The sequence below is a fragment of the Cavia porcellus genome, unplaced genomic scaffold (genome assembly GCF_034190915.1).
Source record: "Cavia porcellus strain 051 isolate PalLab524CR breed Dunkin Hartley unplaced genomic scaffold, mCavPor4.1 scaffold_21, whole genome shotgun sequence".
Taxonomy (NCBI): domain Eukaryota; kingdom Metazoa; phylum Chordata; class Mammalia; order Rodentia; family Caviidae; genus Cavia; species Cavia porcellus.
The window spans coordinates 47379652-47407636 of NW_026947504.1; the positions used below are offsets into that span (position 1 = coordinate 47379652).

The 27985-nt window shown below is 44.7% G+C and overlaps 1 protein-coding gene across 3 annotated transcripts in view; it reads left to right on the top strand.

Annotated features, from left to right (window-relative positions):
• Positions 1–27985, top strand: part of Atp7b (ATPase copper transporting beta) — a 67474-nt gene that overhangs the window by 26269 nt on the left and 13220 nt on the right. For all 3 annotated transcript variants that reach the window (XM_063232681.1, XM_063232680.1, XM_013141137.3), the window contains 11 exons: positions 2574–3795; positions 9618–9884; positions 11777–11940; positions 14583–14744; positions 16858–16934; positions 18748–18922; positions 20581–20814; positions 21345–21436; positions 25088–25215; positions 25302–25456; positions 25639–25773. In XM_063232681.1, coding sequence (XP_063088751.1) covers positions 2574–3795; positions 9618–9884; positions 11777–11940; positions 14583–14744; positions 16858–16934; positions 18748–18922; positions 20581–20814; positions 21345–21436; positions 25088–25215; positions 25302–25456; positions 25639–25773 — 2811 coding nt within the window. The remainder of the gene's footprint in view (positions 1–2573; positions 3796–9617; positions 9885–11776; positions 11941–14582; positions 14745–16857; positions 16935–18747; positions 18923–20580; positions 20815–21344; positions 21437–25087; positions 25216–25301; positions 25457–25638; positions 25774–27985) is intronic.

Consider the following 27985-nt stretch of genomic DNA (forward strand, 5'->3'; position numbering starts at 1 on the left):
TTCGTGCCCTATGTGTCTTCCACATGACTCTTTGGCCACGTGACTGGATCTGGGACTTTGGTTAAGTGCCAGCAAGCTGAGCCCTGTTCTTTGGAAATGCTTGTTACTGTGGCAGAGCCTGGGGGTCACCAGCCATGAGATCTCTAGTCTCATGATGAAGTTACATGGAAGAAAAAGAGGAGCTACCTACAGCCCCCAGTAAGCCTCCCACTGCAGCCAGCATCATTTGACAGCCACGTGATAAAGGACCACACTGTGGGCTGTGGAACCTCCTGCCCTTCCAGGCTGCCCCAGATGATGCTGTGTGAAGCAAGGACAGGCGTTCCTCACTAAGCCTTGTCCAAATTGAAAATCTATGAGCAGCTGTAAAAGCCACTCCATGTGATTTGTCATGTAGCAACAGATAACTAAATCATATGCTATATATACTGTGTATTCTGTGCTTTGTTTTTTTCACTGAACAGTGCATTAGGTAGCGATCTCTCAGAATATACAGAGCTGCCTCATTCATTTTAAGAGCTGGGCAGTATTCCACTGTACAAGTAAGGTAATTAACCAGACTTACTGATAAAAACTTGTGTTTCTAATCTTTTGTTGGATGTTTCCTTTTGGACACATACATATTGGCAAAATTCTTAGAAGTAGAAGCTGGGTTAAGTGGTATGTGAATTGTTATGTAAGAGACTGTCTAACACTGCTCTCCAGGAAGGCCCCTCTGCCCCCAGACGTTCCTTCTTCCTTTTCCTGTTGTCCTTTTTCTTCTTTATGTAACTTCTCCGTATAGCTAGGTAGAGATCTCATAGCTAGTGGCTGCGGGAAAATGCCATAATAAAAATGTATATTCATATATGCTATCTGAAGCAAGTCTTTTTTTCCCCTCTCCTTGTTTATCTTTATCAGTTTTATATCAGCCTTCTATTTTATAACTGCTGGGTTTCTTATTTTTGTTTATCATATTAGGACGTTTCCTGCTCTGAGATTATTATAAATATTGTCCTGTGTTTTCTTCTAGTATTTTTATTATTTCATTTTTCATATTTTGACATTTGATCTGTTTGAAATGTCTTTCGATGTATAGGTTTCAAATTTTTATTTTTCCAAATATGTTTCTGCCAAGGATTTAGCTCTGTAGCATAAGCACCTGCCTGACAAGTGCGAGGTCTCAAGTTCGATCCCTGGTACCAAAAAAAAAAAAAAAAAAAAAAAAAAACAACAAATAAATGTTTCTGAAGTTTCCAGTAATTTGTTTGTATTAATCATTTCACATTGATGTTATTATTCCAGGTCTTCTTTATCATAAGCTGTATTCCATATTTATATTTCAGATAATCTCATTATATTTGTTGAATTCAAGAAACTTAGTTGAAATTCTTTATAATTATCAATCCCAACATAGCTTATGGTTTTCTTTGTGGAGCTACAAATGAATATTTATAGTTTCATTTAATTTAATTCATTTACTTATTTATTTATTTATTTTATTTTATTTTTTCTTTTTTCTTTTTCGTTTTCGTTTTTATCAGTACCAGGGATCGAACTCACGACTGCCTGCTTGCAAGGCAGGCACTTATGCCGCTGAGCTAAATCCCCAGCCCCTTTACTTATTTATTTTGTCTTTTTGAGACAGGGTTTCATTATGCAGTTCAGGCTGGCCTAGAACTTGCAGCAATCCTCCTGTCTCGGCCTCCTGAATTATAGGTGTGCGTCACCATGTCCAGCTTTAGCTTCCATTTTAAAAGATAAAGTTTTATCTTGAAAGATGCTTAAAAGCCAAAGTTGGAAAGATCCTCATTTGTATGTGCAGGAATGTGGACAAGCTCAATTCACATAATTAAGAGTCATCTGATGATAAAGTGCATTGTCCATGAGTAGAGAGAAACATTTTTTTTAAAATCATGTGTTATATATAAAGGCCTGTTCCCATGTTTCTGAAGCACATACTATTACTGATGAGGGATTCTGGGTACTAGCTAGAGATGAGTGTCTGGTGCACTGTGTTTTCTGTCCTAGGCTGGCCATGTTATATTGTGTATTAAACCACTGTCCTTTTCTCCTTCAGAAATCTCTGTTATCTACTGGGAAAGAGACATTTCCCTAAAGTAGGCAGACAGTTGACTTCTAGGTACAGAATCACTGCATGTCAGAGCCAAAGAGAACCTCTGTAGCCTGTGCATTTTTTAAATGAGGTCTTTTAATTTTTTTCCTTTATGGCATTTAACATTTTTTAAATTTTAAAACAAAAAAAAGAATAAAAACAATATGGAATTTCTAAACAAACTAGTAGGAGGTTAACACTGGTTAATGTAGTGCATATTTTATCTTCAAAGTAGTTGTTCAGGTTATAAAATATAGGCATAAAAATGATCAAACAATCGAACAATGAAAGCACAAATTTTTTTGACAAACTAATAGAGATTAAAAAATATATATATATGTCTATAAATGTTCTTGTACTCTTGGTTTATTTTGATACCAGTGATGTTGTTTTCCATTTTCTTAGTGCAGGGAAATAAGGATATTGTAGAAACTACTTAAGTTTAAGGATAAAAAAGTATTATTTCTTTTTCTTTTAGAGTTTACCTAAACTTCCTTTTCCTGCTCGCTCTTGGAAACAAGCAATGAAGCAGAGTTTTGCCTTTGACAATATCGGCTACGAAGGGGGTGTGGACAGCCTGTGCCCTTCGCCGACTGTCACCAGCACCATTGGCATTTTGGGCATGACTTGCCAATCCTGCGTCAGGTCCATCGAAGGCAAGATTTCTGGTTTGAAGGGCATCGTGAACTTTAAGGTTTCCTTGGAACAAAGCAACGCAACTGTGAAATATGTGCCATCAGTCATCAGCCTCCAACAGGTTTGCCACCAAATTGGGGACATGGGCTTTGAAGCCAGCATTGCAGAAGGAAAGGCTGCCTCCTGGCCTCTGAGGACTTTGTTAGCCCAAGAGTCAGTCGTCAAACTGCGGGTGGAGGGCATGACCTGCCAGTCTTGTATCAACTCCATTGAAGGCAAGCTGCGGAAACTGCACGGCGTAGTAAGAGTCAAAGTTTCACTCAGCAACCAAGAGGCAGTTATCACTTACCAGCCTTATCTTATTCAACCCGAAGACCTCAGGGACCATGTCAGTGACATGGGATTTGAAGCCTCCATCAAGAACAAAGTGGCTCCCTTAAGTCTGGGACCAATTGACATCGGCCGGTTGCAAAGTGCTAACCCAAAGAGAACATCGGCTTTTGCTAACCAGAATTTCAATAACTCTGAGACCCAAGGAAGCCACACAGCTACCCTGCAACTAGGAATAGATGGAATGCACTGCCAGTCTTGTGTCTTGAATATTGAAGGAAATATAGGCCAACTGCCAGGGGTTCAGCATATTCAAGTATCCTTGGAGAGCAGAACTGCCGAAGTACTGTATGACCCTTCTTGTGTCACACCTGAGTCCCTAAAGAGGGCCATTGAGGCGCTTCCACCTGGGAACTTTAAAGTTTCTCTTCCCGACGGAGCAGGAGGGAGTGGAGCAGGTGACGAGCCTTCCAGTTGTCATTCCCCTGGCTCTCCCGAGCGAAGCCAGGTGCAGGGCCGGGGTAGCTCTACAGTGCTTAGCGTCACCGGCATGACCTGTGCGTCCTGTGTACAGTCCATCGAAGGTGTGCTCTCCCAGCGGGAAGGGGTACAGCGAGTCTCGGTCTCTTTGGCTGAAGGAACTGCAACAGTCCTCCACGATCCCTCTATAATTAGCCCTGCGGAACTCCGAGCTGCTGTAGAAGATATGGGATTTGAGGCTTCGGTGGTTCCTGGTATGTAGTTGGTACACGTTTGAAGCATGTTCCAGGTTGTATCTTGGTGTCTTATAACAGAGTTCCTGAGTGGAACTATTCCTTGCTTCATGTGTTGACAGTTAACAAGATTCTGTAACCCTTCCTTACTTATAAAAATGATAAGGATGGAGGAATGGAATTGTCTCCCATGTTGCTGGCACTTAAGTGCTGAACTCTTTGGACTGGGCCCTCTTTTCTGGAGAGAATTCTGATTCTCTGTGAAAGATCACTGTGACAGTTCAGGCCTTTCTCTGACCAAAGGAACTGTTCTTATTTTCTCCGAAGGTTTCTCTGCTAAGCAAAATGAAATATCAAAACTGACAGAATCTTAGTGTCAAGACCCAGAGACCATTTTGGTTAAGTTGGAAGGAAGGAAAGGCCTTAACAATGATTTCCCTTTCTCCATTTGATGGCTGGGAGGGTAGAGGGCTGGGAGAGTGCGGACAACAGTCTTCACAAAGCAAGTAGTGGCCGTCCCTCTTCCTTCTCCTGCTCATTCTCTGGCCTGTTTTGTTTCCTTTCTTTTAGTCTCCAATGCAGCATCATTTCCCATATGCCAGGTTCTGTGCTAATTGAGGGGCTACTGCATAGGGAAGATAGTCTCTGTCTTTTGAATTTATGTTATAGAGCAAAAGGGAGAGTAAACCATCATTGTTCAGCAGGATGAGGCCTGTGCGGGGCCGGGCCTTGGCTTTTTCAGGAGGCTACATGAGAGTGAGGTGTGGAAGCAGACCAGAGAAGGGAGGACCAGCAATGTTAGGAGCAGAGGAAATGGCCTGCATCCCAAAGAGGCAGTGCGTTGGGGAAGTGGTGGAGGAACTCAGAGGGACCAGGGCAGGACGGAGGCTGGTTCTGGGCTCAGGAGGTCAGAGGGTGGAGGTCCGAGCTGGTAAGTGCAGGTTCAGAGGCTGAACCCCGGCAGAGAGGCCGAGCCTGATTAACCCTTCCCAGAAGCTGGAGGACATTGTGAGCTGGAGATGCAGATATGAGTGTAGGAGCCCAAGTAAGGCAGAGATAGCAGAGTGACAGGAGAAGAGGAGGAAGCTGGGGTGGGGGGAGGCACACAGGAGCAGAACCTCCCAGAGGAGGCTAGAGGAGAGAGAGGGTGGCCTCCTGAAAGTACCTCGGTGCACAGATGCAGGCGTCAAGAGTCTGTTAGGGGCAGCTGGGGTAAGCCGTGGGAGGCTGCAGCAGCTGCTTCAGTACATGGGGAGGTGGGGGCTTAGTTTGCAGCATGGTGCGGGCAAGGAAACTACCAGTAGCTTAGGTCAGGGAAGGGTAGAGAGGCGCTTAGAAAAGAAAAGTAGGGGTATTCCAGAGAGGCTGGAGAAAAGCAGGGGAGGGGTGTTTTGAGGTGAGGTCTTGTTGTAGTGCCCAGACTGATCTGAAACTCTTAGGTTCACATTGATGTAGGACCTCCAAATGATAAAGAGGAAATCAGCATCACTCCCAACCTGCTGAACATCTGATATGCCCAGTCGCATTCCCCAAAGTTGAAGAATGAATGCTAAGCAACAACACAGGTTAAAAGAGGAAAATTTATTGGGGAAAAGGAGTAGGGAATAGGAACAGCTCCTGAGAGACAAAAAGCGTTCTGAATGGGTTGCCAATGAGCCCATTCCTCAAAGGAAATTTTATAGAACAAAATCAAGAGGTGGGTACAACCTGGGTCAAAACTATAATCAATCAATAAGGTTACAAGTATAGTCATTTAGGTAGTATTGATCTACTAGTAGTATGAACTTAGGGATGACATTATTAACCTTGATCAATAATATATAGTCTTAGTCTCTTATTTAGTTTTAAGGTTAGGAATCTTAGTCGTTTTAGTCTTGTAGTGGGAAGGAGAGGATGGCCCATCCCTAATGAGATAATAGTTTATTTATATAAGAAATCTCAAAAGGGTGTTACCAAGAGTCTCTAGCTTCCTTTTATCCCTCAGGGAAGTATGTAGAGCTGGCCGTTGTGATTTTAATATTCAGAGGCACTGCAGCCACAGATTGGCTGTGTTCTCCTATTCAGCACTGGCTCCCTTGAGCATCTAGCCCTGTCTAACTGCATGTAATATTTCTAACTTAGCAGTCTGTAACACATCCTCCTCCTGCTTCTGCCTCCCAAGTGGCTGGGGGTACTGAGATGCGAGTACTTACAGGCGTGTTTGCTGACGGGAAGCTCTGTGGTGTGAGTGTTTTACCATTTAACACCCTGCTCTAGCCTTGTGTGTCTTGTGAATCTGAAGAATACTAGAAGGTGGTGGCCACAGAGCTCTGAGGCTGGAGTCCCTGCTGCAGGGTCAGTGTCTAGCTCAGGAAGAGTGGCTTGTGATCCCAGAGGCCAAGGCCCAGGCAGCACCCAGGGCTGATGGGGTTGGTTTCCCACACCATTTCTTCTGCTCACCATGATAAGACTTTGTGTCCTAGAAAAGTCTGCTGCAGTGGGTTACCTGGCTGAGTCCTTCTGTCCACAGCACACCCACCACCGAAGGGACTGGATGAGTCTCAAGGGACTTGGCCACATTCTTTTTCCTTGGCACCAAGTTTCAGGAAGGAGGTGTCCTCACTTTACCACCCCTAGGAAGAAATAAAAGCCAAAAGCAGTAAGGAAAACACAATAGAACAGTAAACCCTGTACTCAAAAGGTGAGCAATACAGTATGGGATCAGCAGCTGCTGTGTTTGTGGGCGGGTTAAAGTCTTTCAACAATAGTTAGATTATGGGTAGTAAAAAAGAAATGAGCATTTAACTACATGTTATAAGAGATTTGGAGTTGACTGAGTAAACCTAAAAGTAATTTTTATTGGGCAGAATTATATTTAGTGCAACAGAATATCAGATTTAGCAAATAAAAGATATTAGGATACCTAGTTGAATTTGAGTTTCATATAAACTGATTTTTTTAAGTATATGAGCATTGAATGAATATATATATATTTACATTAAAAATGATTTGTGTTCATCTGAAATTAAAATTTAATTGGACATTCTATATTTTAGCTGGCAGATTTAATCTAGGACAAACCATTAGTGTGTTGGTGAGCAGCATTTGTAACCTCTTAAGTGATAGGAGGTTTTATTGGTATTTGATCTGTCTCTCTGGGTGATTAGGAGCTCACGGGGGATGATTCAGATCTGTGTGGTTCGAGTCTCCTTGGACTCACTGGCACCCAGCATAGTGTAGGCATTTAGGGAGGAGGAAAGAGGAAGGAGCTCTGATGAGTGCCCAGTAGCTCTATTTTACTGCAGGGAATAATCACAGAAGTACTAACAGAGCAGAAAAGCCAACTGAGCCATGGGGAGGAAACCCTGGAGATGGGCCTTAAAGAAAGGGGCTTCCTGGAAGGGCTGCGACTGTCAATCAGCCACACTCCTCAGGGGGGTGTGTGCAGGGGATTCATTCCAAAGAAAAGTTAAAGCAGTCGGAGGCTGTTATTGTATGGGTCACTGCTAGTCTTTCTGTCTCCTGTAGCTTCAGTTTTAGAACAATGACAGTCCATCATTAAATGGATAGTTATCTTTTCCACGTGCTTTGAGAGGTACGTATTTTGTTATCAAAATAGTGTGAGTTTCCGGAGCAGTGAAAATGTCATATATTGGCCTCAATGGTGGTGCGTGTTTATGTGGCAGGCAGAATGGAGGCCCCCAGTCATCTACACCCTAATCCCTGGAGCCTGTGAATAAGTCACCTTACAAGGCTGAGGGACCTTTGTACAAGGACTGATCAAAACATAAGTGTAACTTTAAATTTTAAAAAGTATTGTAATAAAAGACACATTGCTATTAGTCCCTCTCAAAATACTCTCCCTCATCTTGACTACACGTATTCATTGTTCTTGCCAACTCCTACAGCAGTTCTAGAAGGTTTCCTTTGTGTCTTTATGAATGCCGCTGCCAAATGCCATTCAAAGAATACAGTGGCGTGTCCTTATCCATGGTTCTGACCCTGTGTGAGACCTTTGGTTCTTTCTGAAGGTTAAAATCACCATGAAAGGTAAATATTTTGAATTGTTGCAAGATATCAAGGAGACTGTGACTAAAGACACTCATGAAGGAGGACTTTAGAACTGCTTAAAAAATGTCACAAAACATGGGTTAAGTGTGTCCTGAGCAAGAGAGGCAGGGTTCTGCTGGGGATTAATAGCGATGTGTCTTTTACTGTAATAAACTTTCAAAATTTAGAGATTCAACCATGTTTTTGGATCATACCCTATAGATAGGATGAAAGGAGTGAATCTTGAGGTGGAGAGATGCTGAATTAGCCAAATGGACTGAGTTGAATCCCATCAGTCATTAAAAGTGGAAAACCCTTCCTGGCTGAATTAGAGAAGTGATCCGGATAGCTGAAGAGAGACTGAGCATTGCTAACTTAGCAACGGGGGAATGAAATCATGAACCTGGAATGCAGGTGACCTTTAGGTGCTAGAAAAAACAAGGAAACGTATTTTCCCCATTACCTCCTAAAGGTCATGGCGCTCTGACACCTTGATTTCAGCCTGGGAAGTCATGTGACATTTATAACTGGGACTATAAGATAATAAATACGTGGTGGTCTTTAAGCAACTAACCATGTAGTGACCTGTTACAGTAGCACTGGGAAACCGATTGAACACATAACAAGAGGGAGATTTCATGGGATTGTATATCTTATTCTAAGTAAATTATTACCCCCTCCTCCCCCCAAAAAAGACTAGATAGACTAACAAAACAAAACAAAACAAAACAAAAACTAGTGGACACAATGGAAGCCCAGAATTAGGTCCATGCCTGTGCAGTCTCCTAATAAATGGAAAGATGCCTTTGGAACTCAGTGAAGAAAGGATGGTCTTTTGCAGTTTGTGGAACAGGATCATAATTGGAAAGAAATTAACCTTGATTTTTAATTTGTGCTGTAAACACAATGTAATTGAAATGGATGTGGAAGTTATTTAGAAGAGTACAGCTTCTTGAAGAAAATGCCATAAATATTTTTGCAATATTGAAGTAGACATCTATGAAGAAAGCACAACATAAACAAAAAAATTTTTTTAAAGGCTGGAGATGTAGTTTAGTGTGAAGGCCCTAGGTTTAATTCCTAATGCCACAAAAAAAGAAAAAAGAAAGAAATAAAGAAAAAGAAACCACACAAAAAGTACTGCCCATTAAAAAAAAAAAGGATCGAAATATTGTATTTCATTAGCATAAAGGACTTTGTTTACTGAAGGAAACAATTAGAAGGGGGAAACAAACCACAAGCTAGAAGAGTTATTTGCAGTGCATACAATTGACAAAGTATTTGTATCCGCAGCATATAGAGAACTTACACAAATAGTGAGAAAAAGGCAAACAACTCAATAAAAGTATGATTCTCATGAAAAGACAGCGGCCAGAGCAGCTGCTAACAACAATGCAGTGTGGTCAAAGAAACAGAGCTTGGAGATAAACCTATTTAAATCTTGCTTCAGGACGTATTAATTTCTTGTAATTCATTTCCTCATAACATTTACCATATAGGGTTATTTTAAGGACTAAAGGAATCATACAAGGAAAGGCTTAGTAGAAAGTCTTGTGAGTTATTGATATCATCGTCCTGCTCTTTGCCCACCTAGAACACTCATCCCTAAAGCAGACATGTTTTTGTGTTTCTCTAATTGTGCACCTCTCTGTGTTTCTGATTGTGGGGAAGCAGAGACAGACAGAAATACCAATCCCCACCTTGCCTCTGTAGGAACTTTTAATATGAATACTGTTGGGCTTAAACTTGTTGCTCCGAAAAACAAATTACTATTTGGTCTTCTAACCTGAATTATTTCTGCTATTTTATTCTAGAAAACTATTCTACCAACCATGTTGTAGACCACAGCGCTAGGAACCCGGGAAAGCAGGTGCAGCAAGCCCTGGATGACCCACCTGTGTCCGTGCAGGAAGTGGCACCCCAAGCCAGGGGACCCCTTAGAAACCACAGCCCCGGCTCCTCATCAGATATCCCACAACCCACTGGGACAGCAGCAGCACAGAAGTGCTTTTTACAGATCAAAGGCATGACCTGTGCGTCCTGTGTGTCTCACATCGAAAGGAATCTCCAGAAGGAAGCTGGTAAGAGGTGGACAGACACCCGGGTGGATTGAGAATGCTGCATGGAGACTGGTGTTTTCCTTTCAGGGTCACTCTTGGCTGCATTCAGCAGCAGCCGTGGCAAATCTGGTAGCAAATTCATGAAATGGTAGTATAAATGTATCTCTTAATAAGTTAGCCATGGAAAATCCAATTTAAAGGTCATGTGACAGTCTATGGATTGACTTACTCATTAGCTTTTCTAGAATTATTCGGTCTCATCAACTCTTTTCTACAAAATGAATAAATAGAATGTGTTTTTTATAGAGTTTGTATTTCAAGTATTTTGTCTCGCTGTTTCTGTAACCAGAATTTTGTGGAAATAACAATGCTTTGTCCTTCAAACTACATTTCTGATTCTTTCTGTGTCTCGCTGCCTCTCTCTCTCTTTTTTCTTTTGTTGTGGTACTGGGGATCGAGTCCAGGCCAACACATGTTAGACAAGTGCTCTACCACTGAGCCACCAGTCCTGCGCCCTTTTCTTAGTACTGGGGATTGAACCCAGGGCCTCAAACATGCTGGGCGAGCTCTCCCATTGAGCAATATCTTCACTCTTTTTTAAAATTTTATTTTGAGCCAAGGTCTTGCTAAGTTCCCCAGGGCAGACCTTGAACCTGTGATCCTCCTGCCTCACCTGACCAGGTAGCTGGGATTACAAGTGTGCCTGGCCTGCCCCCTTTTTTGGTTTGGAAGTAGTTTAACCATGACTTTATCTCTGTACCAGAAATCATTTCCTTTCAGCATCGCGCAGTCTCCAGGGTCTTTGTGCTCTGAATCCCTAACCCTTAGCCTCAGCTCTCAATTAGGAAGACATGTTTCTCCAGCCTCTCTCACTGTGCCTTAAAACCACCTGGAGTTATAGAATGACTATTCTTAAATTGAGGTGCTACAGGAGTTCTTTCGTTATCTACAGACCTGCTGTTCATAAGAATAATTTGTAATTTTATTATGCTTGTCTCTACCTGTCTGATCCCTTCTTTTCATCTCTATACTCTCTAAAGCACATCATTGTTTTCATTTACCTGATTGTAGCACCTCCCTCCCCCAACTAACACAACAGTATTAGCAGGATAATCTGTGGAATTTCTTTTTCATTGGTGAAAGTCATTAGAAATTGAGAAATAATAAAACCATTTTTGAAAGTTATTTTTTCCTTATATGACTGTCTGGAGAAAGAAAGCAGATCTTTCCTGTAACAGTGGTTGGGAGCTCATGCTACCGTCCTTGCTTTGATGTTCATGAAGCCACGCAGTGTTTGAAAGCCTAACTCAGTGTGGTCTTTGGGCCACCTATGTATGCATCACTGGTAGCTGAGTAGATATCTAAAATCTCAGACTCACTGAGTTGAAACCTCTATTTCAACAAAGTTCTCAGATGACTTATGTCCCCATTATTGTTTGAGAAGCATTGTTTTCTTTTGTCTTTTTGAGAAAGGGTTTCTCCATGAAGTTCAGGTTGGCCTTGAACTCACCTTATAGCCCAGACTGGCCTCAAGCTCACAGCAATCCTCCTGCCTCTGCCTCCCAAGTACTAGGCATGCACTACCATGCACTGGGCATGCATTACCATGTCCAGCCAAGGTTTTTTTTGCTTTTTAGAATGGTACTCAAACTTGACTGTACATCAGAATCATCTAGAGAACATTTGTAAAAAAGCAACACCTACCCACCTTGAGAGATTCTGACTGCTTGCTCTGGGTTAGGAGCAGGCACTGAATTGCCAGAGCTCCTCAGCTAATCATCCTGTACTGCTGAGTTGGAGAAACTCTGCTCTAGAGGCTTCTGGGGATAACATTTTTCTGTGTTAGACTACGTTGACTGTGTCATCTCTGAAACCTTGCCCAGAGTATCTGAACTGTGATCTGATGTTTCCAGGTATTCTGTCCGTCTTGGTTGCCTTGATGTCAGGAAAGGCAGAGGTCAAGTATAATCCAGAGGTCATCCAGCCGCCCAAGATCACCCAGCTCATCCAGGCCCTGGGCTTTGAGGCAGCGGTCATGGAGGACAATGCAGGGTCAGATGGCGATGTTGAGCTGGTTGTAAGTACAGTGGCTGCCTCATGGGGTGCAGGTTTCATATGGTTTATGGGAGAGCTTCTGACAGCAGTCATTCTTACGATCAGTAAGTGTCTTCCATCTTGGACTTACCCTATCGGTTGTCAGGTTTTTTTTCTTTTCTTCCCCTTGGAAGCTAGTGGCAATGACTTGTCTATTTCGTAAAGGAAAATCAGTTGTATCACAAAGTCAGAGGAGGCAGTCTCAGTAAGGCTGCTCAGGGTATGAGGAGGAAGAGGTGGCGGGGTGCAGGAGTCGGGGGGAAAAGTGGCACAGATAATGGGCTGTCCCTAGTGTGGCTGGTTGGGGGAGGCTGAATGCGCACACAGTCTTTCAAGTTTACAGGGAAGCTCATCTGTGTGCACTTATCTCTAGGCACAGGACATAGGTCTCTGGGGGGGGGTGAGTGCCATTCAAAGATGGAGGGTAGAGAACTTGCCCAGCTCGTGCCCTTCAGCCCTGCGAAAACAACTCAGTGTGCACAGGACTTCGCCTAGGCATGTGATAATTAAGGATCTAGTATCCCAGAACACTTCATCTGAGGGAAATGTCGTGGGTGGTGAGAGTAGGGAGGCCTCGTGTCTGTCCTGGAGCATGGCTGCTCCAGGACAAATCATGGAAAACAGCAGGTGATTCTGTTATTGACAGAATGCACACTTTGAAAGTACTTTATCAAAAGCTCTTTTTATGAAAATGGAGACAAGAGAAACCACAACAGAACTGAGTAATGCTATTTTACCTGCTTAAATGTTTATTCATCGCCATTGGTGCTAAGTAAATGTTTGAAGAATGCGTCAAGGCCATGAGCTATACAATGAGCTCCTGCAAAGGGTGGTCTCTTGTGTAACAAACCTCGGCTCTACAGAGCCCTGCGTGTCGAGGGGCAGATTAATCCTCACTGGGCTACAACTTGAATTAGGCCTGTGAGAAGCCTCCAGGTCCACACACGGGCATCTTGTCCCACTCAGGCCTCTGGGTGGAAAATCTAAGTCAAGACTGTTACTGGGAAAAGGAAAAGCTTTCTTTGAACCAATATTTTTTATTATAGTGTTTGTTTTAAAACTCTGAGGTATCAGTAGTTAAAATGTAAGCACAGACGTTTTATGTGAGCTTCTGTTTTAATTAGTATTCTAGGAAGTGCTGACCACAAAAGTGAGTTGTCTGATTTGTCTAGTCCGTATCCCAAGAATGGCGCATTGCACTCCAGAGGTCTTTTTGTCTCATGTGAGGGTGTAGCACACGGTGGAGCAGGAGCGCCTCAGGCTTTGGCTGGTTGTGAGTTCTAACCCTGTTGCTGCAGGGACATGTGTCAGCCTAGGCTAGTCAGTGAAGACCTCTTCGCAACACGCAGCAGTGGCCCAGGGCACACTTTGGAGCCCAGCTCTCTGGTACAGGCTCCTGCTCTGCCCCTCGCTGGCTGTGTGACTTGGGACATAGTACTACACCTGTCATCCTTATGGTTTTGAGATCTGCCTCGCAGAGTACGGAGAGCAGTGCAGCACTAGGACAGGACCTGGCACATTGCAAGTGTTTCACAGGTGCTAATTCTTATTATCACCTCAAAAACAGGCGAGCCGAGGCGCACCACTGAAACATGGTAAGATGCTGTGATTGCAGGCACCAGCCAGTCGGTTAGCTCCTAATTGTGTGATAGTCCTCTTTTTTTTCCTACTGCTCTTGGTCTCCTGCTAAGGATAATGTGTTCCAATTAATGAGCCCACTGCTCCTTCCCTAACTCCAGATGGTCAGTTCGTGTTACTGCTCAGTGGCTTTGCATTAGGTGTTGGCTTAGTGTCACTTTTGGCTGTGCTCAGGAGTCTCCAGCCAGCACTGCAGGTTCCCTCCTCTTCCACAGGCCCTGTGCTGGTCCTGCTGGCTGCAGGCCACCTGACCTTCTACCTCACACCATCATTCCTTGTGTCTTTCTGTTTAATGTTACTCTGCCCCTCACCTGTCAGCACCCCCTCCATACTTTGAGACGCCCCCAGATTCCTTTTCATCCATTGGTCACTCCGAAACCTGCTCTCCAGTTGCTAATGAGGCATTGCTGTCATCCTCTTGGGAGCCAGCAGAGCCCTGGAAAGGAGGGTTTTAGCAGATTCTATAAATCAGGCACTGGCAAGACTAAATTATAGAGCCTTTCAGGAGTTCAGAGGGTTTTGCACTGGCACACATCCTTATTCTTAGAAGGCAGTTATTACCCCGTGTTGCTGACATGATAACTGAAACAGAGCTTCTAAAAGTCCATTCTTCTCAGAGCCCAAAGTCAAGCCTGGGTTTGTTGCCATCTGCCAAAAAAGTTGTTGCTTCCTGTACCTGAAATGGGAGAGCACCACTGTTTATCTCCCTAAAGCGCATGTGAGGGGTGAGCATCTTGCTTACGGGCTTATGGGTGGGAGTCAGTCTTAGAAGGGTTCTGCCGAGGGAGAGGCTGGTGGTTGCCCGTCATCGAATCCCCATCCTCTAGAGTCTCACAGTCTCACATGTAGTTCAAGCTGTCCATGAACTCACAGCAGTCCTCTTGCCTCAGCCTCTCGAGTGCTGGGATGACAGGCCTGCGCCCCTCCACCTGGCTCCCCCCTGGTCTCAGTCCTGGTCCCGTGGCATTTTGTTTTCCTGTCTTTCAGATCACAGGAATGACCTGCGCTTCCTGTGTTCACAACATAGAGTCCAAGCTCACCAGAACCAATGGCATCACCTACGCCTCTGTGGCCCTCGCCACCAGCAAAGCCCATGTGAAATTTGATCCGGAAATTATTGGCCCACGGGATATTGTCAAAATTATTGAGGTAATTCATTCATGAAAAATTATACCCAGTTTTTATAAAACAGTAATAAATAATCACTGAAGAAAATGATAACATATAATTAGGCAGAAGGGAAAAGTAAAACTCATCTAAAACCCATTAGCTTTTACCATGGAATAATGTTTTTGAATTATGCATGAAGGTAAATGAATATCAGATTATCTGAGGAAGCATATTAATGACCAGGTAAGAGATGAGGGGAAAAAGACATTATTGTTATTATTTTAGTTTCGGATACTCCCTGAGAAGCATCAGTATTGCTGAGACATCTGGTACATAGCATTAAATTGCTTAATTATAATTCTAAAACATGTCTACTGATGGCAGGTATCAATAGACTAAGGGAGTGTTGGCATCGGACAGAATGATACGACTTTTTGCCCCCGGCCAGGCCTGTCTGCCAGACAATTTGATCTTTTATGCTCTGGAAAGCGAGTTAGAATGTCCTGCCTGTGCTACTGGCTGTTCCCTCGCCCAGGTTGTCCAGAGACCTAGCATTTGTTCTTTTAAGATCTGTTACACCAGACTGCAGGAGAGTAAACATCGCAGATGACCGGAGTGGGTTAAGGCAGTCAACACCAAACAACATTACCTTGTGGTGGTTCATGGTAAGGGTAAATTAGTGAGAACGACTGCTTATGAAGTTGCTTACAAAGTGGAACATCATAATTGCTTAATGCTGTGTTATCTTTAATTTTCTTTTCACTGGGCATGTGTGTTTGCACAGAGGTGTTGTCTGTATGGCCCAGCAGAGCTTTTTGACATGGAAATGATGTCCACCCCAAAGGCAGAAGACAAAGGTCCTTCATCAAATGAGGAAAAAGACCCTCAGAGAGGTTAAAGGCTTTGCTCCCTGGGGCCCAGCTCCCAGGTGTGAAACGGCACTCAAACCCAGCTCTCACAGCTGAAAGGCCAGCTGTCTTTCTGTTCATGTTTTGTTTTGTTTTTTTGAGGCAGGGTCTCACTGTGTAGTTCAGGATAGGCTCAAACTGACTATGTAGCCTAGCCTTGCCTCAAACTCAGGGTGATCCTCCTGCCTCAGCCTCCCAAGTGTTGGGATCACAGACGTGCACCAGCATACCTGACCTGTCTTTCTATTTCTACTCTACCACTGTGTTGTTCTTGAAGAACAGCAATGACATGGTAGTGTAAGGCTAAGGAGTCATGTTGGTGCAGTGAGTGGGAAGGAAAGTCTTAGGTAGGAGCTTCAAATACAGCCTGCTTCCACTCAGCAGCATCCTCTCCTCATTTGAGGAATATTGGAATATTGCTTGGCCTCCATGTCTGCATCTCTGGGGTATCTTTTCCTCAGTTAGGTTAGTGTTAGTTGTAAAGCATTTGTCTTACATAGTCTTAGAGGTTCTTTTCTCTACCCTGCCTTTCAGTTTTGTATATGAATCTCAGCTGCAGAGTTCTGAGGCCCCTTTCTTTATCAAGGTGTCTGACAAGACATTTCCTGACGTACGTTTATAGTCAAAGCCCAGCGCTCAGACCAAGGTGCCTGCAGAATTACATGGGGCTGTTCATGAGAAAGGCCCACAGTTAGGCCCAGGCCCTGTGGGCCACAGGGGAAACCTGACTTCCAGTCCTGCGGGGACTGAGAGCAGCTCCAGTGGGAGGCAGCCACGACTGGACCTAGAAGCCTGAGTTCTGGCTCTGGGCCTTCAGAATAACGCTGTGGCTTTGGGCAAAGTATTTAACCTCTCTGACTTTCCTCTTTCTGAATGGAAGGAAACTGCCAGACCATGGAAGACATTTGAGATTCCTGAACTCAAAACTTCTGAGTTTATCAGGCAGTACTGGTCAGCTTTGAGGCCTGGTGAAGTTAGCTTCCCAGAACCCACTGCCTTTGCCAACAGAAGGGTCAGGAGTCACCACTGACACTGTCTCCTCACAACAGATGGTGCAGTCTCTCAACATAGACAGCACTGAACCTCCAGACAGAGTGTGTCAGCGTGAGAGGAGAACCCAGTAGCTCCAGAGGCATTTTGAGATTCACTGTCTCATTTCCAGAACTGTAAAGTGCTCTCCGCCAGTGCATGTTTTAACAAGTACCTTGCCTCTTGTTCCCCACCCCTCTCTTTTTGATAACAAGGAGATTGGCTTCCGTGCTTCCCTGGCCCAGAGCAGGCCCACCGCTCACCACTTGGACCACAAGGTGGAAATAAAGCAGTAGGTAGAATACCAAGACACACTGCAGCCCCGTGTCACGGTCTGTCTTCCTGTCCCCAGCGACTCGATGGCTCATGTTGTATGAATGTCTTTGTGTTGTCTGTGTGCTTGCTGTGCTTTGTCCTTGCTATCCCAGGGTCCCACCTGCATTGGTTGCCTTTTTTGGAATATTAATCCTCACGAAGCAGCACTGTCTGAAGAGGTTTGGCGGTGATGACGGTATTACAGCTCTGCAGTGCACTTCTGTGTTTGAACACTTGAAATGCAGCTAGTGTAACTGTGGGGCTGGTTTTTTGTTTGAGACGGGTCTTGCTATGTAGCCTAGTCTGGTCTTGCAGTGATCCTCCAGCCTCACGCTCCCAAGTGCTGGGATTACAGGCATCACCACAGCCAGCCTTGAATTTTTTAAGTTTGACTTTTCACTATTTTAAACAGACAGCTGTAATTGGGTAATGCTCAAATTGGGGAGAAAAAGGGAGAATTTTTTTTAAATAATATTTTTAGTCTTTTTTGCATAGGTTCTGGAGCTAGAAAGGGAGGGCAGACTGCATCACCGAGTGGAAGCAGGAAAATGGGGTTCATTGTCTTAGGCAGTGTCCTATGCCTTCAACTAATGTGGAGACTACCATTGTGTGCAGAGCATTGTGACACTGCTGGGGATGAACAGACACCATCATCCCTGCCCTGGAGTAGGTGTAGTCGGGCAGGGAAAGAGTGAGGAACTGTGACAGCAGTGGTGTAGCGCGTTCTGGAAGGCTGAGGAAGCCTCCGAGCAGAGGACTCAGGATTTGAGCCTTAGGCTAAATGCAGTGGTGTGAGGAGGGCATCTTCTGGGGCCAGGCCATAGGTGGGACTGGCAGGCCGGGTCCTGGAAAGCCACGGAGGCTGATCCTTGGGCATCAGGCTGAGTACACAGTAAAGGCAGAGCCGGTGTGCAGTCACCAAGATAAAAGCGAAGGGATGGAAAGCTGGAGCATTGGGGCATTCCACCATTAACAGTCAGAGAAGAGGAGGAATGGCAAAGGAGACAGAAAAGGAGAGGAACAAGGGAGGAGGCCCCACAACCGTGTGGTTAGAGATTCGCGTGTGCTGCATTGATAGGAATCCCACAGTGGTCCCCTGCGACCACTAATCGCAGACATTGTGCTCGTCAGGACAGCCTCATTCTTTTCACTGATTCTATCTTAAGCAATTGTTTAAAAGTTGAACGTGTGGTGGCTGAGCACAACTGTGCATGTCTGCAGTCCCAGCACTCTGCGAAATGAAAGAAGGACCACAAATTCAAGCCCAGCCTCAGTGATTTTACAAGTCTCTGTCTCAATAAAAAGTAAAACAGGGCTGGGGGAGTAGCTCAGTGCAAAGGACCTGGGTTCAGTCCTCAGTAAACCCTGCCGCTGATGAACCTGAATGTGTAAGTAAGCTTATACCAATAAAATACTGCTGTTGGCTGTTGTTTTTCTTTGAGGGTTGTGTAAGAACGCATTTTGAAGAAAGAGCCATAAGCAGCTGTAAACTGAGAATGTCAACCTCTTTGGGGTAGATTCTTAGCTACTGAGCTTCAGTTGCAAAACCTACAGATGGAAGGCCATATATCAGCCAAGTGAAGAAGAAGGCTATGTAGCCACAATGTTTAGATCTTTAGATTGTCCCCGGAATGGCAGTGTTAGGGAGAGAGGCTTCCTTTGTTTTAACCGGTTGTGGTCTGTTCTAGCCACGGGAGAAAGTCAGGTTTTAAACTGAGTCTTCGGGAGGGGACTGTCCTGTGATTGAAGTGGCGGTGTCTGACAGTTCTGTGTGCTGTTCTTGCTTCCAGGTGGAGGAAGTCTTTCCTGTGCAGCCTGGTGTTTGGCATCCCCGTCATGGGCTTAATGATCTATATGCTAATACCCAGCCACGAGCCCCATGAGGCGATGGTCCTGGACCACAGTATCATCCCAGGACTGTCCATTCTGAACCTTATCTTCTTCATCTTGTGTACGTTCGTCCAGGTACGTATTAGGAAGCTGGGCAGGCCCCTGCTCTCAGTGCTTATGGTGTGGCCCACAGACACTCTCCCTCTTAGACTGAACACAGCTCTTTAGCACGGTTTCAGTGGTATCTCCTGAGCCAGTGTCTTATGATCAAGAGGACAGGGCCAGACCCTCTGCCGTGGGGGCTAAGGAGGGTCTAGTTTCACTGTCAGTTTCACAGTAGGCTACAGGTGATTGATAGTCCCTAGAGTGGCAGCTTCCTCCCTGCAAGGCTGGTGAACCGTGTGCCCCCGATTTGCTTACTTTCAAGTTAATTTACCTGTTGTTAGAAGCAGCAGCTGGCTTCCCCAGAGCCCGTGCTTCTCCTGAATGATCTGTCTTGAAAAGGCGAAGATGTGGTCCTTATGAATGAGCGCATTGTAATTCAGCAGCAGGCCTTGTGGAACGTGTGCTGTGATGGCGGTGTTAAGGGACCAGCCGTGTTTCTGGTGGGAAGTGTGTGTCTGTGTATCTACTTATTTTTGGTACCAGAGATGGAACTCATGACCTTGCACTTGCCAGGCAGGTGTTTATCTGTCTGTACACTTATTTTGGAACATAAAACTAAACTCTTGAGTCACTATTAGAACGTGCATTAGTCAGCTTTGCCATTGCTGGGACAAAATACCTAATACCTACAATTTGAAGGAATTGAGGTTTATTTGACCTCAGTCTGCTGGCTCTGAAACGTCATGGCAGAGGGGCGTGGAAGAGGGAAGCCACTCACTTCATGATGGCCAAGGGGAAAACAGAAACAGCTACAGAGGCGGGGACCAGATATAGTCCCCAGTGTCACACACCCATGACCTACTACTTGCAAGCAGGGCCCACTTCCTATAAACCCATTCAGCTATGAATTCATCAGTTGGTTAACTCACTGATGAGGTTAATGTCCTCACAGTCCAATCAACTCTCCAGAATCTCTGAATCTAGTCAGATTGATTCAAGATTAAGTGGCATGTAAAGTTTGACTTTTCAGGAGCAAAGATTTATAACAGAATTTTCCCCTATATTTTATTTTTATTTGCAAACTGCTGTATGCTTATAAAGAACTCGAAGCAAAGGAGAAGATACTCTTTCACTAAGTACCTGCCTCTGGCTGAACCGTACTCCCAGGGACAGCTACAGTGTCATTAGGAGTCAGGCATGCATCTTTCCAGATCTCGTCTATGTGGAGAAAACACATTTGCATGTGTACATATGTGATGTGCATGCTCACATAATATATGTAGACTTTATTAGTGCAAGTGTGAGTATGTGGAGTACACTAGCATTTTTAATTAACTTCACAGACTTGCTTTTTGCCAGTGGTTTATGGATACAGCATCTTCTGTTTGGAGATTAGCGCTGTCCACAGGATAAATGAACCGTGATTTTTTTGTTTTTCCCATTCTCTTATTGTTAGACACTCACATTGTGTGCTCTGGGTTTTAAAGGTTACACATCCTGCTAATTATCCAATTCTGCAGGCCACTAGTTCCCTCTGAATTAGAAAGTACGTTTGATAATATCAGTCACTGAAGAAAAGGTAATGTCACACATGTGCACGGGCCTAGAGTAAGTGCCGTCCTGGGGCCTCCGGCTCATCGCGGCCTCTGCCCTGCTGGTTGGTAGCCTTTGCTCTCCTTGTCTTTCAGTTCCTCGGCGGGTGGTACTTCTACGTCCAGGCCTACAAGTCCCTGCGGCACAAGTCTGCCAACATGGACGTGCTCATCGTTCTGGCCACAAGCATTGCCTATGCCTACTCCCTGATCATCCTGGTGGTTGCGATTGCTGAGAAGGCCGAGCGGAGTCCTGTGACATTCTTTGACACACCTCCTATGCTCTTTGTGTTCATTGCCCTGGGACGGTGGCTAGAACATGTGGCAAAGGTAGCTGTGGCTTCCTGTTAAGAAAAGAATTGTTCCTCTAGGAAAGCAAATCTTAGTCCCTCTGAACACTGTGTTGGGAATTACTAATTACACACAGTATGGGGACTTAGGAAATCTGAAACCGCCATATAATTAGGTGCCACAGTCACTAATCTCCAAATTGGTTGCTATTTCTGAAATCCCTGCTAATCTGGTTAATTACTAAAACCCTCTTAGTCTTTTGGTGCCTACCTGAGGATAGAGCGTGTTAATATAAGGTATTACTTCCCCCTGGGGTCATACTGTTTTTAACCTCCTGCATTAAACCCCTCCCTTGCATTTGGTCCTGTGAAAGAGTGGGTGGGACACAGGCCATAACAGACTGTAGATGTCACTTGGTGGGGTGTTTTCAGTCTGAAATGCAATTCCTAGAACTACATTAATGGCCCGGTCCTCACAGAGGCTTTGTCACATGGTAGGGCAGCCTCCATAGTCTGGTCGGGACAGTTAGGTTGACGTAGCTCTCATTTTGCACTCTGGTTATTTCTTAGAGCAAAACTTCAGAAGCGCTTGCTAAGCTCATGTCTCTACAAGCCACAGAAGCCACAGTTGTGACCCTCGGTGAGGATAACTTAATCCTCAGGTAGGCTGTGTTCATCAGTAGAGCTCAAGATCAATTCATGTCCCCTGGGCAGATACTCATCCTGTAGTTACGTCGCAGTAGACCTGGAAAGTAGGCAAGGACACTTTCGAGCCATTGCACAGGCAAAGCTTTTAAGTTAAAGAGCAAGCAGTGGTGTGTGTGTACCTGATGGGGGCTGAGAGGAGTAAACAAGTCGGAGTCCAGGAATTGGAAGACGAAGGCTAATGGCAGTCAAGGATGACTTCACAGCGAACACGGACTGTGACTGAGTGTTGCATGGAATATGCAAGATCTGAGGATTCAAATAGGCAAGAGAGATTCGGGCATAACCTAGCAAAGAGTGGGATGGGAGTAGTAGTATCTTCCTCATAAGGCTGATATTAAAATTATTATTATTATTATTGCTTGGATATATGGTCAAACACTATTCCAGCCTCTCTGTATTTAACCTGTGCATTAATCTCGTAATTCCCTTCACACAGGGAAAAACCCTTTATCACGAAGGCACTGTTACTACTGTTACTTTACAGAGAACACAGGTTCAGCTAGGCTGAGCAGCTGACCCAGGTCACATAGGAATTAAGTGGAGGAATGAGGATGTTACTTGGGCTGTCGGCTCAGCCTGCGTTCTTAAACCTTTCACATACTCTTGTTTGTTGTGAGACAGGATCTCACTCTGTAGTGCAGGCTGGGCTTGAACTCATTTATGTAGACTAGGCTGGCCTCAAACTCATGTGATCCTTCTGCTCAGCCTCCCAAGTGCTAGAATTACGGTGCATGCCACGATGCCTGGCCACATACTGACTTTTTTGGAGAGGGTACTGGAAATCGAACTCAGGACCTTGCACTTGCCAAGCAGGCTCTGTGCCACTGAAAGGAGAAGTTCATTTTGGCTCATAATTGGTGGAAGTTTTAGGCCTGCCTGGTTGGGAAGCTCCAGGCAGAGAGGCCCGGTGGAGGAAAGCTGCCAGCCACTGCATGGCATCAGGAAGCACTGAGAGAAAGGAGGAGCTGAGGAGGGCCAAGCCCTAGTGACCAGCCTCCCAGACACGCCACCCCGTAATCCAGTCATCTTCCAAGCACATGAGGTTTTGGGGACCATTTTAGATATAAACTGTAACATGGGCGGTGGTCATTTCCGGCTGCTTGCACATTCCTGAAGTTTCTCCCACACCCATGCACTCTTAGCCTGTGGTTTCACTTCCAACTGCTGAGAAGAGGAGGTGTTGCATGGGGTGCCCTTAGCTACCTCCCTTCTTCCTGTGCAGTGGGGCTCCTGGGGCACCCCACTGCCGGGGACAGGGATGGAAAGGAGTCTCCCTCTGCCGGTTTCTCCCTGGTCTCAGCGTCTCCATCTTTGTTGACTACCACATAGACTGCAAACTCTCCCCTGGTGAAAACAGACACAGCTCATACCCCTTACCCCCCGTGGCCAGTGCCCGTGTCCATAACTGTAGTGGCCCTCGCCTTGGAGTCTCTGATTGAGGCACCAGTGGACTGCAGCCCAGGAGTGTGGCTTTTTCTCTGGACCCTGCTTTTTAAGTAATCATTGTAACTGTAGTCATGCTAGCTTGGACTTGGTTCCTAACTGTGCACCAGGTGCTGTACACAAATTACCTAATGCAACTGTGATGACCTCCTGTGAGGGTCACTGTCACTGTCCCCACTGTCATTAGCAAAAATCTAGAGCTCAGTGAGGCCAAAGTCCATGCAAGGTGGCAGAGTTGAGATCAGGCTGTGGGAGGCCAGGGACAGTCTGTTGGCCATCATGGCACACTGTCTCCAGTCAGGCATCCTGTGTGATGCACACACACACACACATACACACACACACACACACACACACACACAGAGCAGCTTCAGTGGCTCTGCAGGCTCATGTACCATAACTCCATGTTTTTTTTTCTCTCTCTTATAAATTAATGACATTAAAATTCTGAAGAGTGAAAGCGTTTGAAGGGGCACAGAGCCACTGTACCTGCATTTGTTCAGATACCCCTTACCTCCATCTGCACTGCTGCCTCTGCCAACAACAGTTTAAAGAGCTTCTGCTGCTTAGTGACCTGAACATGAGCAGATTGGTATCCTGCCAGGTGGCACCAGTCAGCTGAGATGCCAGGAGAAGTGGGCTACACCTGCCATAACTCAGTTCTTTTCTGAAGAAGGTGATTCATTTTTTTTTTTGCCTGTGAACGCACTATGGACCTGACCACTCCTGTCACAACAGGACGGTACCATGTTTTAATCAGGAGCCAGAGTTCATCCTGACTTTGCCTAAGACGGGCTGCGTGCTCAGATCGGGTCTACTTACACTGCGCTGTGTGCTTAGGGGTCCTTCCTGCACACCATCCTGAGCAGGATGCTTCAGGCTCCTGGTCACTCTACTGTCCCAGGGCCATGGCCACTTCCTCTGCCACTTGTATTGCAACAGTCCCCTGGAGGGGCTGACCATGCAATAATACAGGGTGTACCAGGTACCAGGGCCTGCGGTCCCCTCTGCCTCCTGCAGGGCCCAACTGCCTCTGGCCTCTTCTTTGTGTGGACAGATCCTTGGGGATCTGCTGGGGACACCTGTCCTTTTTCTTTATCCCAAGTTTGGGTGGTGAGACATTCTACATGCATGACCTTTTCACATATGATAATATCTTCACTCTCCTGCTGCTTAGTCTCCTTTGTTCTCCTTAGTGCATTAACTGTGTTAAGACTGTCACTAGGACATGTGGGACACACTCCATGTGGAACTCAGGGTCAGGCCTGTCTCTAGACATGCCCAGGGGAGATTTCTCTCAGTAGCTTATTCCCCTGCCCCCGCCATCACCACGTTCCTGCTCCCCCTCAGATGCATGATGGTCTCTTCCGTGGCACACTCCTGAGGCTGAGCCGGGCTGCTTCTGACTCCTTTCCTTTCCCTTGCACGTCGGCCCCTGACCCCTCAGTTCTCGCTCTGTCATCTTCTGCTCCTTCCTGTGCCTCACGTGTGGTCAGGGCTGCTGGCTTGTTCGGGCCAGGTGTGGTTGATGCAGTCCCCTTATTGGCCTCCAGCTTCCAGCCTGGGCTCCTTCAAAATATTTTTCCATATTAAAGCCAGTGGTGTTTCTGAAGCGCAAATCTGATTGTGTTAGTCCAGTGGAAGGTCTTTCCCTGTTGAGTTAGGGTAAAATCCATGCTCTCCAGCAGGCTCTGCCCCAGTGCCTGTCACATACAGCCCCCATCTGCCCTGTCATCTAGTACAGCTGTCCCCCAGTGGCCATGGAGCCCCACAGACAACCAGAATCTCCTAGTACTTAAATCCCTCATATGAAATAGCATAGTGTTTGTATATAACCTACTTCCTCCTGTATACTTTAAATCATTTCCGCATGACTTACAAAACCTACCACAATGTGAATGCTATGTGAAGAGTTTTGTACTCTGTTGCTTAGATAATAATGACAAGAAAAAAAGTGTGGACATGTTGAGTATAGATGAAAATTTATTTTCCCTGTGTGCTTTGAATATGTTTGGTTAAACCTGTGGATTCTGAGCTCACGGGGAATAGGTGAGCTGTATGTGTGACTCATCTGACAGTTGATGTAGAACCTGACCTAGCACTAGATGGGGTGGGATGCTGCTGCAAGGGCTTGGGTGTGACCCGAGGGGTGTCTGTTGCAGAGAGGAACAAGTGCCCATGGAGCTGGTGCAGCGGGGTGATGTCATCAAGGTCGTCCCTGGGGGGAAGTTCCCAGTGGACGGGAAAGTCCTGGAAGGCAACACCATGGCGGACGAGTCTCTCATCACAGGTCAGGTGGCTCATTGCATATTCCCAGGTACTATGTGATGTGGAATGGGGCTGAGCAAGTGACAGTTGTCTCTTCTTCACCTCTAGGGGAAGCCATGCCTGTTACTAAGAAACCTGGTAGCACAGTGATCGCTGGGTCTATAAACGCTCATGGCTCTGTGCTCATTAAAGCCACGCACGTGGGCAACGACACCACTTTGGCTCAGATTGTGAAACTGGTGGAGGAGGCTCAGATGTCAAAGGTAAAGAAGAGACTCAAAGCCTGTGCGACATCAGCTCCCTCATATGCCTAGGGAGACAGTTAATTAGTAAAGATCAGTTAGTAAAGGTAGTTCACGTGGAGGACACGGTCCCAGGCCTTCCGCGTGGTGTTTCTGGCTCCCTCGTTTGTAATTCCCACACTCTTGCTGCTTTTTTTTCATAGGCACCCATTCAGCAGCTGGCCGACCGGTTCAGTGGCTATTTTGTCCCATTTATCATCATCATTTCAACCTTGACGTTGGTGGTCTGGATTGTAATCGGTTTTATCGATTTTGGTGTTGTTCAGAAATACTTTCCTGTAAGTTAAATGCTTTGAGTGGTATGTTTGTTGTGTTTTAAATAATGTATTGCCATGAATCCATTTCTCTCTTATCTTAGATTTACTGGGCTTTGATTATCCATTATTCTTTATTTCCTTCATTTATTGACAGCAAAGTCTAAATTAGATTAGGACAATCAATTCTACCTGTTTCTACAGGTATAAGTAAAGTTGCCTCTTGCACCTACTTAGATAAATTTCCATGGACATCAGTTTATTGTCATAATGCTTAAAGCATTTACAGTGTGTAGTATCAACTGTTTCTGAGGTTAAGAGGTGTATGTTATAGAAGATACACCACTTCATAATTTTGATGGCATAATAACATTATTCAGGACATTTTAAGAAAAAAAGTGTTTTTGCTATCTGTATCTACTGATAAGATCTTCAGGCTCCTACTTTCTCAAGCCAGTGTTTTTGAAAGATGAAAGATACCAGTATAGCCAGAGCTTTTTAGTAATTAAATACCTAACCTTATAGGTACATGAAGAACTCTATCTTGGGAAATACCATTTTATAAAACATAGAAAACAACATGGAAAATGCAGTCCCTCAGAAAACTTATGTGCATCAGTGATTGGCAGGGACAATATCTGAACACATTTTTGATTTTCATAAGTGGGACAGATGTGACATACACCCAGAATGGAGAAGCCAGGATGCTGCTGAAGATTCTGTGAGGCCCAGGACAGGTCTCCAAGATAATGATGACATTAGTGCTGGGGCTGAAAAACCTTGATGTACCTAAAAACCTCGTGGCCCGCAGGAAGCTATATTGGAACAGTGTTTTACCTTGTCTCATACCTAACCCACCATAGTGCATATCTTAGAGCCTTAGAATAAGAAACTACAAATACAGGACGGATTTTTTTCTTTTTGTTAAATGTCTACATATATAAGTAAAGGTACACCCAGATATTCTTAGGATGTATTCATTTACTAAGATGTCACTTTCTCCCTTGATTTTTCGATCTTAAATGGAAAACAGGCAAGTTAAACACTTTCTGACATCTAAGGAGACTCATTGTTTTTCAGAGTAAGCTATGAATGTATCCTAGAATTTGCCAGTGACTATTCATGGTACCTGACTACCTAAAATTACTGTTTTGGGGGGAGAAGAGCGCATTGGTGTGGGGCTGTGGGAAGACTCCGTTCTAAACAAGTTGGAATATGTGACTTCCTGCCATTCTATGCTTTCCATCTTACTTTGGCTTCTTTTGTTTTTATCTGCAAAATCAGGGAGGATGCTGGCAAATGAGGTACTGCATGTTCCTTTAAAATACTGTCATCACTTTGCTGCACAAACTCATGCAGGAAAGGTTCACACTAACTTCCAGAAACTGCCCAGTGTCACTGGAATGCCAGGTGGTATTAACAAGAATTACTCAGTTTAAAAAAAAAAAATTGCAGCATTTTTTTTCTCAAAAAATTATCTTATTTACCTAAATACAGCTAATTTTATGAAAATTAGAATATACCTTATTTTTTAAAAATTATCTTATTTTAGAATCCTGCTTTTTAAAATCAAGGAATAAGTTGTAGATGGAAGGTAAAAAGATTGCAGTCTGTGACCTCACTTTAGACCATGTGCTATTTATTATAATTACCTGAATGTAGTGTTTCTTGTTAGACTCCTAGCCACTAGCTATTTTGAAAAATAAATAAAAATAATTCAAGATCTCAGAGTATAAACAGTGATACCAACTTGTGCTACCACCTCTACAAAATAGCCCCATATTTTGGGTCTATTGGATTTTACAAAGAAAACACTCATGAAAAACATAGAAAATAAAATAAAGACAGCACCAACACTTCTCCCTAGAAATAATCGTTTTTGGGCTGGAGATACAGCTCAGTGGCGTAAGTGCCTGCCTGGCAAGTACAAGGTCCTGAGTTCGATTCCTAGCAACAAAACAAAACAAAGCAAAGTCATAGTTTTTGTTTCTCGGTAATCACTTTCCAGCATTCTACTCCAGGTAGAGGCAGGAGATTTTACTTGAGTAAAACCACAGCACTTGTCTTTTCATACTTGTGTTTTAAATTCTCCATCCCTTTCCATATCAACAAATGTAGATACACATCATTCCAGTGGCTGCCTACTGTTCCATTATGCTTAATTAGTTAATCCCCTGTTATTTCTAGAGTGTTACCATTACAGAAACAACATATGGTGGTAAATATTCCTGTGTGT